This window comes from Triplophysa rosa, linkage group LG11 (genome assembly GCF_024868665.1).
Source record: "Triplophysa rosa linkage group LG11, Trosa_1v2, whole genome shotgun sequence".
NCBI classification, from domain to species: domain Eukaryota; kingdom Metazoa; phylum Chordata; class Actinopteri; order Cypriniformes; family Nemacheilidae; genus Triplophysa; species Triplophysa rosa.
In genome coordinates this window covers 2,564,605-2,579,158 of record NC_079900.1, presented here as the reverse complement: position 1 = coordinate 2,579,158, position 14,554 = coordinate 2,564,605, and the positions used below count along the sequence as shown (strand labels likewise).

Here is a 14,554-nt window from a genome sequence, read left to right as displayed (position 1 = left end):
ATCTTTGATAGTCACTGAGCTGAATGATTTATGATTTAAATATTTTCTCCTTTTTGAATCTGTCACATCTTTCAGCTTTGTGACATTATGTACCTTCCAGACATCAGAGCAATTTTGTCTTTATCCCAATACTGTCCCATAATTTATAGAGGGCACTTTATATTTGCCCATTTGTCTACCATCTTGTCTCGTTTTTTTTTTTTGCATTTGGATCCTGTTTCCTTGCATCGTCCGTGGCCATTACATTATCAAAATACCTGTACAGCTTCAGTAATATGTTTATATGCCTTGAAAAATCAGCTAAATAATATTACTTAAAATATATATAAGAGGCAATTAATAAAAGACAATTGCTTTTTTTATTTAGTACTGCACTGAATAAGCTATTTTACAGATGTTTGCATATGTGACCTTGGACAACAAAACCAGTCTTATGGGTCAATTTTTCGAAATTGAGATTTTTACATAATCTGAAAGATGAATAAATAAACTTTCTATAGATATATGAGTTGTTAGAATAGGACAATATCTGGCTGAGATACAACCGTTTAAAACTCTGGAATCTGAGAGCGCAAAAAAATCAAAATATTGAGAAAATTGCCTTTGAAGTTGTTAATCAGGGGCACTGTGGCAGACCATCCACTCACAAAAATAAAGTTTTTATATATTTAAGGTAGGAAATTTACAAAATATCTTCATGGAACATGATCTTTACTTAATATCCTAATGATTTTTGGCATAAAAAAAATCGATAATTTTGACCCACACAATGTATTTTTGTCTTTTACTAAAAATGTTCCCGTGCTACTTAAGACTGGTTTTGTGATCCAGGGTCACATATCGTCCACAAGATAACTGAATTTACAAAGATAACCCAGTTCAAAAAGTGTTCTTTACTGTTGATGTTATTTTTATTATAAATGATCACATGCAAAGCTAAATTAATCATTTGTATTGATTTAATCCTATCATAGGATTGACAGAAGAGCTGGACATATCCTGTTCTGGAAAAATGTGTGATGGAGAGGTCTGTGAATGGATGTTGGAGAAATTAATAGATGTATCTAATTTCAGCTTTTATTTCCTGCCTTCACTACAATTCACCCTCTTATTCTTTGCTTTTGGAGCTGCTGGCAGAGCAGGTTAGTGACTCTATTAAATCTATTCTTTACTGACCAAACAAAAACAAGTAACTGTAGTTGATATGTTGGATATCTACACAATGATATGTTGGAAGAATTACACAACAACTGTACTTACAAATTTCTTTTTAAAATTACAATAGCGTCATTGTGGTGGTACAAAGCATAAAATTATGAACCTTCATTTTTATAGACTTATTGGGTACCTTTTATGGTACATTTAAATGTTTTGTTTTCCTAACAAACTTTTACAGTACCCCTTTTCTGACAGTGCACTCAAGCAGACATGAACAAAAACAGATCTGAAGTTTATTCAGGAGCAATAAATGAGGACAAAATGAGGAACATTTTGTTTTAACATAAACATATCTGCTCATACCAAGCACTTAAAATACGTTTAATGTGTTTGATTTTTTTAACAGACTTAAGTGTAATGCAAATCTCAAATTTTACTTAATTGTTTTTCTCCTGTTTTTAGGTGTTTTGGCCAGTATACTGTTCCCATTGTTCTTTTTCCTGTCATTTGGCTGTTTAGCTTTCATTAAGGGGGGAAAGAAAAGCTGTAAGTATGTGCTAAATAATCCTCTTCTAAATGCAGCACTAAATCTGTCTTTAGTTCTGTGTGATCAAAGAGTACATGTTGATTCAGTTGATCTTTAAAGTTTTTTCCACCTAAATCTAAAAGGTTTACGGTCACAGTTTGGATCATTCAGAACTCACTCCTCTCAGTCTTACTCAAGACTTTGATAATAACTTGTGGGTCAGAAGTGAGATGTGATCTCTGTTACTGTAAAGGCTAACTCACTCTGATCCAACAAACACCAACATTCTAAATTCTCATTCATGATCATAAAAACTCAAATGCATTTGTTGGTGTTTGTTGGATCCGTGTGAATTAGCCTTAAGAGTCTTTTCCTTTAATATTAAATGCAAGAATTCACTTTTTAAATAAGAACTCATTTTCAAAAGTTTTTTTAACTACAACGTCTTCCAATGTTTTTCAGGTTCACAACTGATCTTAAAAACATCGTGGTTGATCTTCATGCTTATAATGAATGCAGTTATGTCTTATTTCTTTGTTACATCGCTGGAAAATGAAAAAGGTACAGTTATATTTCTAAATAAAAGTATTAGAACACTTTTATATTAATTATATCTCTGAGGTAAATGTTCTAGATATTAACTTAAAATATGATGCCTTTACACTCTCTATATCTTTATCTTATGTTTATTGTATTGTATTTCTTAATTTTTTATACCCATAGGCCCTTATTTAAATCATTGTGTACTGTATTCTATTGTGTTATGGTCTCTGTGTACTGTTGTTGCTGTTTCTGTGTTCTGGATGCTCCTGTCACCAAAACAAATTCCTTGTATGTGCAAACATACTTGGCAATAAAGCTCTTTCTGATTCTGATTCTGTTCGCCCTTAAGGTAATATTTCAATGACAAAATCTTCTATTTACAGATGTTGCTGGATGGACCTGTACTGCTGTATTTCTACAAGTGCTGTGGATGATCACACTGTGCATAGTAGAGTTTAAAGATCTGGGTACTGTATTGTCTCATCTGTCTATGTCATCTCAATCTAGAGGCTGTAGAGGTTGTAAAGAAAAGTGAACATATGTAACATAAGACCATATACTGTAAGTTGAAGTTTTCAATACAAAAAATGCAGTTTAATAAAAAATATATACCAAACCAAGAACATGAGATCATGAAAAGCAAGAGTTCAAGAATAGAATAATAAGACTAAAAAAAACTTAAATGTTCATGAAACCCCACTTTTTTAGCGCAAGTTACCTTAGCTCGAATTGACTTAGTAAAAATTGAGATTGTGTGTGGTCAACTGCAAGACAAAAGGAAGCGACTGGGGAAGCAGCTGTCATCAGTGACACATGTTGAGTATCACTTAATATCAGCCATAAAGTGTGAAGAATGATAAGATTTTTTATTACATCAAAACAAAGTACAACAAAATTTGTTGAAGTTTTCCCCTTTAAAAGTAACTAATGTGTGTGTATTTTGAGACTCTCTTGGCAGCGCTGTCCCTCCCACTCCCAGTCCTGTGCTCTCCGCGGTTATGATTGGTTGAATGGTAAGGTTGAATCTGATTGATTAAACAGGATGACAACTCAAGCGCTGCCAAGAGAGTCTCAAAACACACACACACAAATCCAGGGCGATTCACACGTGAGTGACGATTTGCACATTCAAATTCAATGATAAACTTGTACATTTTAAACTTTCGAAATATTTGTGCACAGTTGTACGTCTGTGAATTGTATTAAGCGTTTGTGAAACATATTTTATGAGGATATCATTTTATTTTACGCACGTGAATTGTTTTTTGTGAATGTATATATATAATTTGTGCACGTGAATTAGGTTTTATGCATGTGAAACTGGCTACGCAAGTGTACATCGGGTTTTATGTGTGAATAATTAATGAGATCAAAATCGCTCCATACTCGTCTAGCAAATGCCTTCATGCAAGACAAAAGCCCATGTTTCTCCCCAAAAGGAAGGGATAAGCAGCACCTTATACAAGCACCTTATAGACCCTGTCGACGTCACACTTACGTCACGGCATTAGCTGGAGGCAAAACAAATGGAAAACTGGAGGCGGCCAATACAAACCAGCACAGATTCGGCTACATAAGGAGTTTAAAATATCATCTAGTTGTGTTGTTTAGCTTTGTTTGCACACTCAATGCAGATATAATTACATGTATCCACACATTTAACAAATCATATAAGTAGGCTACGTTTGTCTTTTCAGACGGACTGTAAACGGACCGTCTTCTCTTACTCTCTTCCGATGAGCTCAGTATGTGCATGAAGAGAATTGCATATAAAGCGCAGTCTCACAACATATTTACTTGGACGTGTATTTAAAGCCGTTAAAGCTGAACAGAGCTTTTTCAACACCTGTCTGCACTATTTGCATTTAACATTAAACGAGAAGATTAGAATGAGCAATAGAAAAATAAACGTGTGTGAGTCTCACAGTCAGTAAAGAGAAATAGAGCTACTAAGTACTTGATCTCTAGAGATCTGTCGGTCATTTACACTTACAGAATATGCATAGTATTCTTACACATTTTTAATACAATTTACTGATTTTCAATATGTCTATGTATATTTCTCAAGAATTGTTGTGTACACTGCTAAATAACTTTAAAAACAGTTAAGAGTAATTTGACCTGTGCGTTCTTTTGAAAACAGCTAGTAAATAAAAAAAACAGAGAAAGATTATTAATGATATTATTAATGATACATTGGAATACAAGATTGACATATTTGGTTAAGGTTTTTGTTATAGAAACAATATTAATAAACAATTAATAAATGTAAAAATTGACAGCTTAGAAAATTGTATTGTATGAAAAATGTTTACATTTTTTAATAACAAATAAAAATCTGTTGTAAAACAGTGAATTGAGCAGGAATCGGAAACAGCTGCTAGGAATCGATTCTTGGAATCAATTATTTCGATTCCCAAACCAGGAATCGGAATCAGGTCGGCCAGGTTCCTTGCTTTAAAGTTAACTTTTTTTTCTTCAAAAACAATCGCGGTCCTAGACAAGGACCTTACATGTTCAAATTTAAGCGGATTTTTTTCTAGTCATTGTCGAAAAGCACGAAAACAAAACGTACTACCTAGCATTAGTAATGCGGTCAGGGGGAACTTTTTGCCTCCACCTAAATTCTATCCACAAAAACGTGTCACAAATGTTTACTAACAGTAAAGGCATCTATAAACACTTACAGTTAATACAGTATATCAGTGGGTGTGTTAAGAATAAACGATTCATATTTCCAGATTTATTTTAATGCTTATGATATAGTTTTCTGTGACAATAATGCTGGTCGTGGAAGACTTGGACTGTTCTCCAGAGACATGAGTGTAGACTACTGTTTATGTTATTCAGTAATTGTATAGGTCCAACCACGACTTTGACAAAAATATTAGATCCTACTGTAGAGATCTATGTACAGATCCAAGGTTAGATCCACTAGTTCTTGCACTAGGTCTGGCTAGATCTCTCTTTGTCAGGAAAATGTCTGTCTGTTACTCAATAATATTAAAAAATACTTTGTTCATTAATTGTGTTGCGAGTTTTCACAAAACAGTGGAAAGGTACTTCACATCATGCTCAACCTTGAGATTGAGAAATGTTTATTTGTGTAGACAATAAGATTAAACAACATTGATAGAAGCAATGTAGATTGTTTAAAAATAAGTCAAATAAACTAAATATATAATGAAAGAAAATGTATTTATCTAAATCTATTTTTTTAAAGAAAAATAAAAAATTCTAATCTAAAAAAGAATTATCTAAAAAATTAATAAAGAATAATAGATACGTACGTATGATAAGACATTAAGACCTGAAATACAATATAGATGTACTTATGCGTATAATCTTAACTCAGAATTTCCTCTCAGATAATATGCACACATACCTTGCGTTTATCTTTATTGTGTTTTTTATTATGTTTATTATGTTATTATGTTTTACAGCTTTGTTTTTTTAGAGCTTTGTTATGTACATAAAGTAAATTAACAGCTATTCAGTTGTTACATGAAAATCTTTTTATTTTAATCTGTGTTACAGATGTTCCCTGTAGAAATGTTTTGTATGTGTTTGGATCAGTTGGTGTTGTTTTAATCATGGCTGTTGCTCTGATGACTGAACTGATACTGAAAACAGGTGAGAAAACACAACACTTTAAAGATTTTACAGTGTTTTATGAAGTTAACAAAGAAACTATTTAACCCAACACCATAAATTGAAGTTAAATATGTTTATTACTGTCTTACATTCTGATGTGTGTGTTTAGTTAATGGTGATCGTGCTCTGGGGGATTTGAGAGTCATTGTTTATTCATCTGAAGGCCTGTTTACATTCACTGTGCTGATTTTCATCATGTTTGAACCCTGTGAGTATAACTAGAAATTATTCCATGTTAGATTAGAAATCTAAAAAAAATCAGTTTAATCCATTTTACGTCACATTACACAACACACATGTGTGTTGATTTTTTTTGTAAAAGCTATGTTGTTTGTCAGTGTGCGTCAGACACATTCAGGCATCAGTTTCATTCACTGAGTGCTGCTCACATTCTACATTCTCTCAGATCAGTTCTTATTACAATGATTTACACCCACCAGTTCAAAATAACACAAATATTTCTTTTAAAAAAAGATTATTATGGATGCTGAAGTCATTATTTAAAGACCACGTCGAAAAATGATAAACAATGCTGGTTTAGAAGAACTTCCTGTTACAGTTTTTTAACTCTGCACAAAGGTAGAGTTAAAAACAACATAATACATAAAAAAGACATATACAACCAACAAAACATTTAGAACCAAATCGAAATGTTAAATGAACATCTTTAAGTCTTAATTATAACAATTAAAAAAAAGAACTAAAAAACTAAACAGGAAATGCTTTTGGACCAGTGTTGTTTACGTTTTACAAGGTCTATGTGCTGGACATGTTTTCTTAACAGTTTTGTGATGTAAATTTCTCTTTACTCATGATTACTCAAGTCACTGTATAGTCTGATGTTTATCTGTGCTTTAACTCCACTAAAATATATTTGATATTATTTTCTTTACACACAGGGATTTCTGACTTAAAGTGTCTGCAGTCTTGTCAGGTTGGTAATATAATTGCATTGATTTGATGTTAACAATCAACCTGATGTTTGTTTCATATATATAAAATAACATTCATCAAACATTCATCCTCTCAAGAATGCAGAGCGTCCTGATGAAAATCCAGGTGCCGAATTAACCATGGTAAGGTGAATATTTTTTAAAGGTTGTGATCATTTAAGATAGACGATTGACATGTAATAATAGAAGCTTTACTATTAAACCTTTGTCCTAACGTAGATACTCACATATAGTAGATTTAAAATTACATGATATCATGTTTTGTCTATACAGAGAGAGAGAGAGATCGAGCCACTGAACTGAATCTCATGAAATGAATCCTCTACTAAAGAATGAAGATCGGGAGACTGTTAAATGTGAATATCTGAGTTCGTCAGCCTCATTAAGCCTGATTCAGTGGAATCACAGACCTAATGAACAATGATGGAAGATCATTCTACCAGATTCATCACAAACATTCAGACCATTAGATCAAACTCTCATGAACTCTAAGAGTTTTGTGTTTTTCTCTATTTATAATGTTGATTGTTTACATTTTTTTATTTAACAGTTTTTTGCAATGCAGCTAAGAAATGAGGCATATCACAATTACATTGTCATAGAAGCCATGCAAGTGTTTTCTTCTTTTGTCCTTTGCATGTTTCAGCTGTATAAACTTAAAGGATGCTGAGAGAAAGAAGAATGTGTTTTTTGCAGAGCTGTATATGTCATCTGTGGATGGATCCGTGTGCTTCAGGTGTTTTTATCTTTAGAATATTTAAATAGCAGCAAGAATCTGTTAGTAAGAATCCAGATCGAAGATTAAACTGGAGAAAAACGTACAATACGTCAATTGGTAGAGCATTGTGTTAACAACGGAAAGGTCGTGGATTCGATCAACACACATACTGATAAAAGACATGTGTGGACTGAATGTGCTGTAAGTGGCTTTGGATAAAAGCGTCTGACAAATGCATAATGTAATGTACATTAAACACCTGAGCTCTTCTCAACAGACAAATAAAACATAATTTTAAAGACAGTTATGAGTTTCGGTTATGAATAACATATGATTGTTTAGTTGTGGAGATTTGTGAAGGTTTTTCAGGATTGGACTGAAATACAGGTTAGCACATCTAGATAAAACTAAATGTGGAGTTATAATTTCACAGATTTCCATCCGTCCTTCACAACACAAACATTATTCTATGACATCATTGCTTGTGGATTGTCCATGTCCACAGAGGGCAAACAGGGTAAGAATTAGAGATGGATGCTGGAGAATCTCCTTTTTTTACTGTTTTTAGATATTATGTATTATTTTCTCAAGGATTCTAGTGATGGAGGGCTGAAACATACAATAGTTTCAGCTGTTTCTGCATAAGATTATGAATTGTGGTCAAATAACATCAGCTATAGCTGAATCAAGAGAGATTCATGTACGAGTGGAGAGCTGCGAGGCAGGAGGACTACTATCACAGATAAATAATAAGTGTGTGTGTGTCATCTGCTCCTTTATTGCAATTGTTCCTTAGTGATACTTCACCCAAAAATAAAAATTCTGTCATCATTTACTCACATCAAATCTGTGTAAATCTCTTTGTTCTGATGAACACAAAGAAAGATGTTTGGAAGAATGCTTATAACCAATGGACCCCATCGACTACCATAGTATAGGAAAAATCACTTTATATTTTGCTTTACTTTATATTTTTTACTTTTTAGAATATTACTTTATATCAAAAGAAGATATTTTGAAGAATGTAGGACAGCAAACAGTTTTTTTTACATTTTTCTCACCATGGTAGTCAATGGGTTCCAAGAACTGTTTGGTTACAAGCATTCGTCCAAATATCTTTCTCTGCATCATCAGAACAAAGAAATATATACAGATTTGGAGCAACTAGAGAGTGAGTAATTCATGACAGAATTTTCATTTTTGGGTGAAGTATCCCTTTAACTGATCAATTAAAACCATCAGATCAGTTCATGTGCAATAGAGTACAGCTTTTATAAACACATTATTTTTTGGAGTTTCTTCATACTGATTATTCTCCATCTCAATGAAAACCGGTTCATCTGGATCAGCTGTAGTTCCACTGAACTCTTTCTCTATAAAGAAAACAAAACAGGTTTAAACACGTCCGCATGAACCAGAAGAATAATTTACAAACATGAATGTGGCGTTTTATAATTCAAAGAGATCATTACATTAATAAAAATATTTATCATTCAAATGGACTTGCTTGTGATTAATTTCGTTTCTATTTCTATTCTCACAATATCTGTCATTTCTTTCACTCGCTTTCAAAAAAGGCTGAAAATCTCTTACAAACTTCCAGGGTAGGGTGACGGTAAATTCTTTTGGTAATTACAGGCCCTTTTGAGAAGGCCTGCCTAACTAGTAAAATTTAATGACACCATTAGTAGTTTACGGTAGGACACCGTCCGCAGCTGTGTGGTGCCGAAAATGAAATGTATGACTCCCCCATTCCACACTAATGTTAGATTTAGGTGTGTGGGTTAGGATTAGCTCATTAATTTATTATGCTGAGGTGGATCTTGTGTATTGTGTTGTTATTGTCACAAACGGTGAGGGCACAAGGACAGAGGACCCAAGTGCAGACAGTGGGTAAGGGGTTAACATAAATGTTTAATAATAAAATAAAACATGAAACAAAAACCCACGAGGGGGTAAAACATAAAAACAGAAAGGGTATAACAAGAGGTAAACAGGGACATAGACTAACCTACGCTAAACTAGACAATACTTTAATTACAAAATACAAGACATGAACTACAACTAACTAGGCAAAATGAACCGACACAAGACAGAAGACACAAGGGCATTAAATAAGGGAACAAATCAAGAGGGAACAGCTGACGGGCATGAAACAATAATGAGCAATAAGGAGGAGACGAAAGGGCGGGAACAGAGACGAGACCGGAGGGAGTATGGCGAGCCATAAGGGCCTAAATTACCTCCCTCCACATGAAACATGAGGTTCTGTCATGGCTCTGCCTCTTCTCGTCATGTCTTTCTTGGTCTAGTGGCAGAACCATGACAGTTATGTATTGTGATGCCGTGTTTTCTTAATTGTATTGTTGATTGTATGGCAAGACTTAAGTCTAATTTTCAGCCAATGCTGGATAATAAAGTACAACTAAACTAATCATGCAGCAGTATCAATGAAGGGAGTCAAAATGTGACAAACCCGTTGTTTTAAATTAACCTATAGAACATGCCCGTTTTTGACTAAACAACCCAGCACAGGTTCATTTATAACCCAATGGTTGGGTTTATCCCTTTTGACCCAACTACAGTAGATATTCTTATTTTCTATATTTCATTTGTTTTTTTACGTATACTTTATTTGGTAACACTTTAAAATAATGGTCCGTTGTTAACAAGTAACTATGCAGAAAGTAATAGGTAGTACTACATTAACACTTACCTTAATACTATTAACTAATATAGAAGCAAGATTAACTAAGCAATAAGTAATAGCTAATTTAGGACAAAGGTAGTTCCTTATTTGGTATTTGATAATTACTAAAGAAAAATGCCATCATTTAGAACTACTTGCGAAATATGACCAATCAATAATGAAAAAACAATTAATTACTAATCTCAACATTAACGTACATAAAGTGAAAAAATAGGTTGTTTGTGGAAACAAATTTATGAATAAATACAAATACCAAAAGCCTAATACCAAAACATGAATGGATATATTCTACATATATAGCCTATCCATAGAAGTGTTAATGTAGTACTACCTATTACTTTCTGCATAGTTACTTGTTAACAACGGACCATTATTTTAAAGTGTTACCCTTTATGGTATATTGCATTCTATATTTATCCCTTACTTAGCACCTTTTAAAAAAATTACTCTGTTTGTACTTATTGCATGTCTTTTGTTTTGTTCAATGCTTTGGCAATATTGTAAAAACACGCAATCATGCCAATAAAGTACCTTGAAATTGAAAAATGAGAGAGAGTGAGATCTGTAGTGTGTGTTGTTCATGTCAGATTAAGTAGTCACATGCTGAAATGTCACATTCAAAGGGTTACAAAGACACACATGATGAATAAAGCCAAAGAGAAATAAATAAGTCTTTTTTTTTTTATGAAACATTACATGTACAAATTTCATTTCATTTTAGCCTTCACAAAGCACCTGAATTTGACCAAACCCACTGCTTTGTGTACATAAACCGTTACAAACCGATTAAAAAAATCCCACACACATTTCATTTTTATTTTTTTCAATTAAAACAAATATCAAAAATCAAGTCTCGGAAAATCTTTTTTTTGGACAATGTCCAGAACAGAACTATTGTACAATACAAGTGATAAACATGTTAGTGATAAAGAAGTTAATCTTAATATTTGAATCAAATTTGTCTGAAACTTGAAACTACGTATGTGTAAAACAATCAGAGACAAAACAACCAGATGTTGAAAAACAGACAAAACAAGCTCTACCATTTGAATAGGTGCATTTCGTCCATGCAGACGCCTGCATTATGTTACAGTATTGTTTAAAGACACTCACGACTAGAAGAGTACATGTGCTTTGGTAAAAACACAGGATCACACTTAAGGTTTCTCTCCAATGTGAGTTCTCATTTGTACCTGAAGGTTACCTTCCCTTGTGAAACTCTTTTCACACAGTCGACATGTAAATGGTTTCTCCCCAGTGTGCATTCTCAACTGTTTCTTCAGGTTATTGGTATATTTGAAACTCTTTCCACAATGCTGACATGCGTGAGGTTTCTCTCCGGTGTGAATTCTCAAGTGTCTCTTTAGGTGATTGTCAGATGTGAAGCTCTTTCCACACAGATGACACGTAAAATGTTTCTCTCCGGTGTGAGTTCTCATGTGTGTCTCCAGGTTACTTTTACATGTGAAACTCTTTCCACACTGCTGACACATGAAGGGTTTCTTTTCGCTGTGAACTGTCAGGTGTTTCCCAAGGTTACCTTTACTTGCGAAACCCTGTCCACACGGAAGGCACGTGAAAGGTTTCTCTCCGGTGTGAGTTCTCATGTGTGTCTCCAGGTTACTTTTTCTTGGGAAACTCTTTTCACACTGCTGACACGTGAAAGTCTTCTGTCCATTGTTCACGTCCATCTTATCTGAAATGAACACATAAAGTTGTCAACATTTAACAACTAAATGGCAAACAGACAAAAAGTGCAGAATTTTCCAGCTTTTATATTGAATAGCAAAGAGAGAAGAGTAAATTCAGACACTGCAGTAATGTAGCACACAATCTGCACTCAACAGAAGGGCTGCCATAGAGTCGGAAACTACGTCACCGCTGGGTAAAGCAATTTCCCCTACAATTAAATCCCATTGTATTATAACGGGCTTGTGTCATTTAAAGCTACTTACGTTTATCCGTACTTTTTTTGCGACTTTAATATATGTTAAACATGAAAATGTATATCTGTGCGTTTATCTGTTTTGTGCACTCAGACTGCTAATATTCATTTAAGTGTTTTGAGTTTATACACTCTAGTTTGCCTGTTACTCAAATGTGATCGCGTCACTGTATTATAAGAAATTACTTTAAAATACTGGTACACTGTTAACATAGAGTGTAATGACTAGGTGGGTCAGCTGTCAATCTCGCCCAGGCCAACCCGTAGCTCCGCCCCTGATGCCAAGAAGATGAAGGTATTAATATCTGCTGTTTTTGGAGTTATTATACAGTATGTCAACAATAGTTAATCAGAACCACAGACCCATCAATGTGGTTCAACATTCAGATACAGTACATGCTTCAGGAATATTTTGTACTTTGTATAAAAACACATGAGACATCATAATAAATGTAAGACATTTGCATACTGTCACTATTTTATTTGATTTAGTAATTAGGTTTCAGTCCAGTAGGTTTTCATCAGGTGGCTGTTAATCCACTGGAAATAGACACTTTCTTAAACATTTTCTTAACAGTTGTAAATATACATTAAGAAGTCTTCTTTCGTCACATATTCATCTTCATGTAAATAAAACTTCATGACTTTCTTCTGTGAAATAAATGTTTGCTAACGGTTTTAAACAATTGAAGTGAATGGAAAACTAGAGCTGTCACAGTAACGTGTAGTTCCGTTTGACTTTTTTGTGGTGAACAAACTGAAATTTGTCGATAGCCATTACAAATCTTATGTGATTTGTTTGTGAACATTGACTTTCATTGCAGCCTGGATATTTTGATATGAATTACTCATTTTGTTTTTGACAGTAGAAAGTCGTGTGGATTTCATATACATGAGGGTGAATGAATAGCACATTTCTTATTTGTGTTTGGTGTAGAAAAGATTCAGATTTGAAAGTATTAACTTTTTTCAAATAAAAATGTCTTTGATCAGTTGTCTTTATTTTACTACACAGTAGACAGCATTGTCAGTCTTCGATAACTTTCACTTTTTATTTTTTTATATAAAGACAACCTGCATGTACACTGTAGTGTCTCTTTTATTTTATCTCGATCTGTGTCCACCAGAATTCTTGATGCAGCTAGTGAGAAGTGAGAATGTCCATTGTCTACGTGTCTAGATCATCCCTCTCTCTCTACCACCAGCGGTAGTGAGCGTATGCCCGGTTGGCTTCGGCCATCTTGTGAAGGTCGTGCTTGCGCTTCACTACGTTTCCTTCATTAGAGAAGGCAGCCAGCAGCTCCTGTGAGAGTTTTTCATACATGTGTGTGCGACGGTGTTTGTTGTCTCTGCATTCTGTGATCATCCACTTCATGGCCAGAAAACGCTTTCGGTTATCTGTGAGCGGGACGGGCACCTGCGGGATAAACAAATGACTGTAAGTCTCGGGATGTTATTGTGTGGTGGGTTACTGTTATGTTGCTGTTTTTGTCATTGTTGGACCTTAACTATGCATTCAGATATGTTTTATGAAAAAGCAACAAAATTCAAGATCTTCTCCTTTCTGTGGAACAGAAAGAAGTCATACAGGTTTGGCTTGATATGAGGTGTACCTAATGATACAATTTCATTTTTGGTTGAACTTTTACCTGAAAAGTGTTTGTACAGTCAATTGTACAATTGTTAATTTAATTTTCACAATTTTGTGAAAGTCAGATTTTAAAACATGAACATTCTAACCTGGTAGAACTTTCTTCCTTTCTGAATACTGGCCAGACCAATGATGGGTTTGCAGTTTTCTAGGGCCTGATGATTTATGGATAACACTCAATGGGGCCAATTTCAAAGATCTAAGGCTAAGCGCATGCCATGGTCTAAAGCGCGAATATGGGTGGGGAGCAGGATACGAGGAAATTATTGCAAGAATGGAGAAGGGTGACACCCTGAGGAGAGAAAGGTGACGAATCCATCTGGTTGCACATCTTCATGTGATGCGAATTCGCAGGTCAGAGTTCACTAACTTGAAATTTGGAACGCATTTGGAAGCTTGCGTTTCCGGTCTGTCGCATTCGTATGTGTATGAATGGAAGTCAGTGGAGCAAAAGGACAGATGGGACTGTATTTTATCCAAGATAAAATAATCTTTTACATTGTAGTCCATTTATTTGTTTGTGTGCTGCTGCGCGTCCCTCTGTGTGTAATAATCTGAATGTAGGAGTGCTGTGTACCCACCTATAGGCGCATATATACTAAGCAGACCAGCACGCCCACAACGTGGCGCAGGACGTGAAAACGATAACTGCATCGGACTGAAACTAGCAAAATACACTCGCATCACGCCTGGTGT

At 34.4% G+C, this 14,554-nt stretch overlaps 1 protein-coding gene across 7 annotated transcripts in view; it reads left to right on the top strand.

Annotated features, from left to right (window-relative positions):
* The window catches only part of LOC130561318 (uncharacterized), a 101,708-nt gene that overhangs the window by 3,555 nt on the left and 83,599 nt on the right, over positions 1 to 14,554 (top strand). Inside the window, exons 9-17 of one of the 7 annotated variants that reach the window (XM_057345547.1) lie at positions 975 to 1,142; positions 1,621 to 1,704; positions 2,147 to 2,245; positions 2,611 to 2,694; positions 5,765 to 5,860; positions 5,991 to 6,089; positions 6,781 to 6,815; positions 6,913 to 6,957; positions 7,114 to 7,856. The exons of 5 other annotated variants lie outside the window; for them this stretch is intronic. In XM_057345547.1, coding sequence (XP_057201530.1) covers positions 975 to 1,142; positions 1,621 to 1,704; positions 2,147 to 2,245; positions 2,611 to 2,694; positions 5,765 to 5,860; positions 5,991 to 6,089; positions 6,781 to 6,815; positions 6,913 to 6,957; positions 7,114 to 7,137 — 734 coding nt within the window. In that variant the 3' untranslated portion in view covers positions 7,138 to 7,856. Of the gene's footprint in view, positions 1 to 974; positions 1,143 to 1,620; positions 1,705 to 2,146; positions 2,246 to 2,610; positions 2,695 to 5,764; positions 5,861 to 5,990; positions 6,090 to 6,780; positions 6,816 to 6,912; positions 6,958 to 7,107; positions 7,857 to 14,554 lie in introns of those variants that run through there. One more of the 7 variants, XM_057345546.1, reaches the window with a different exon arrangement.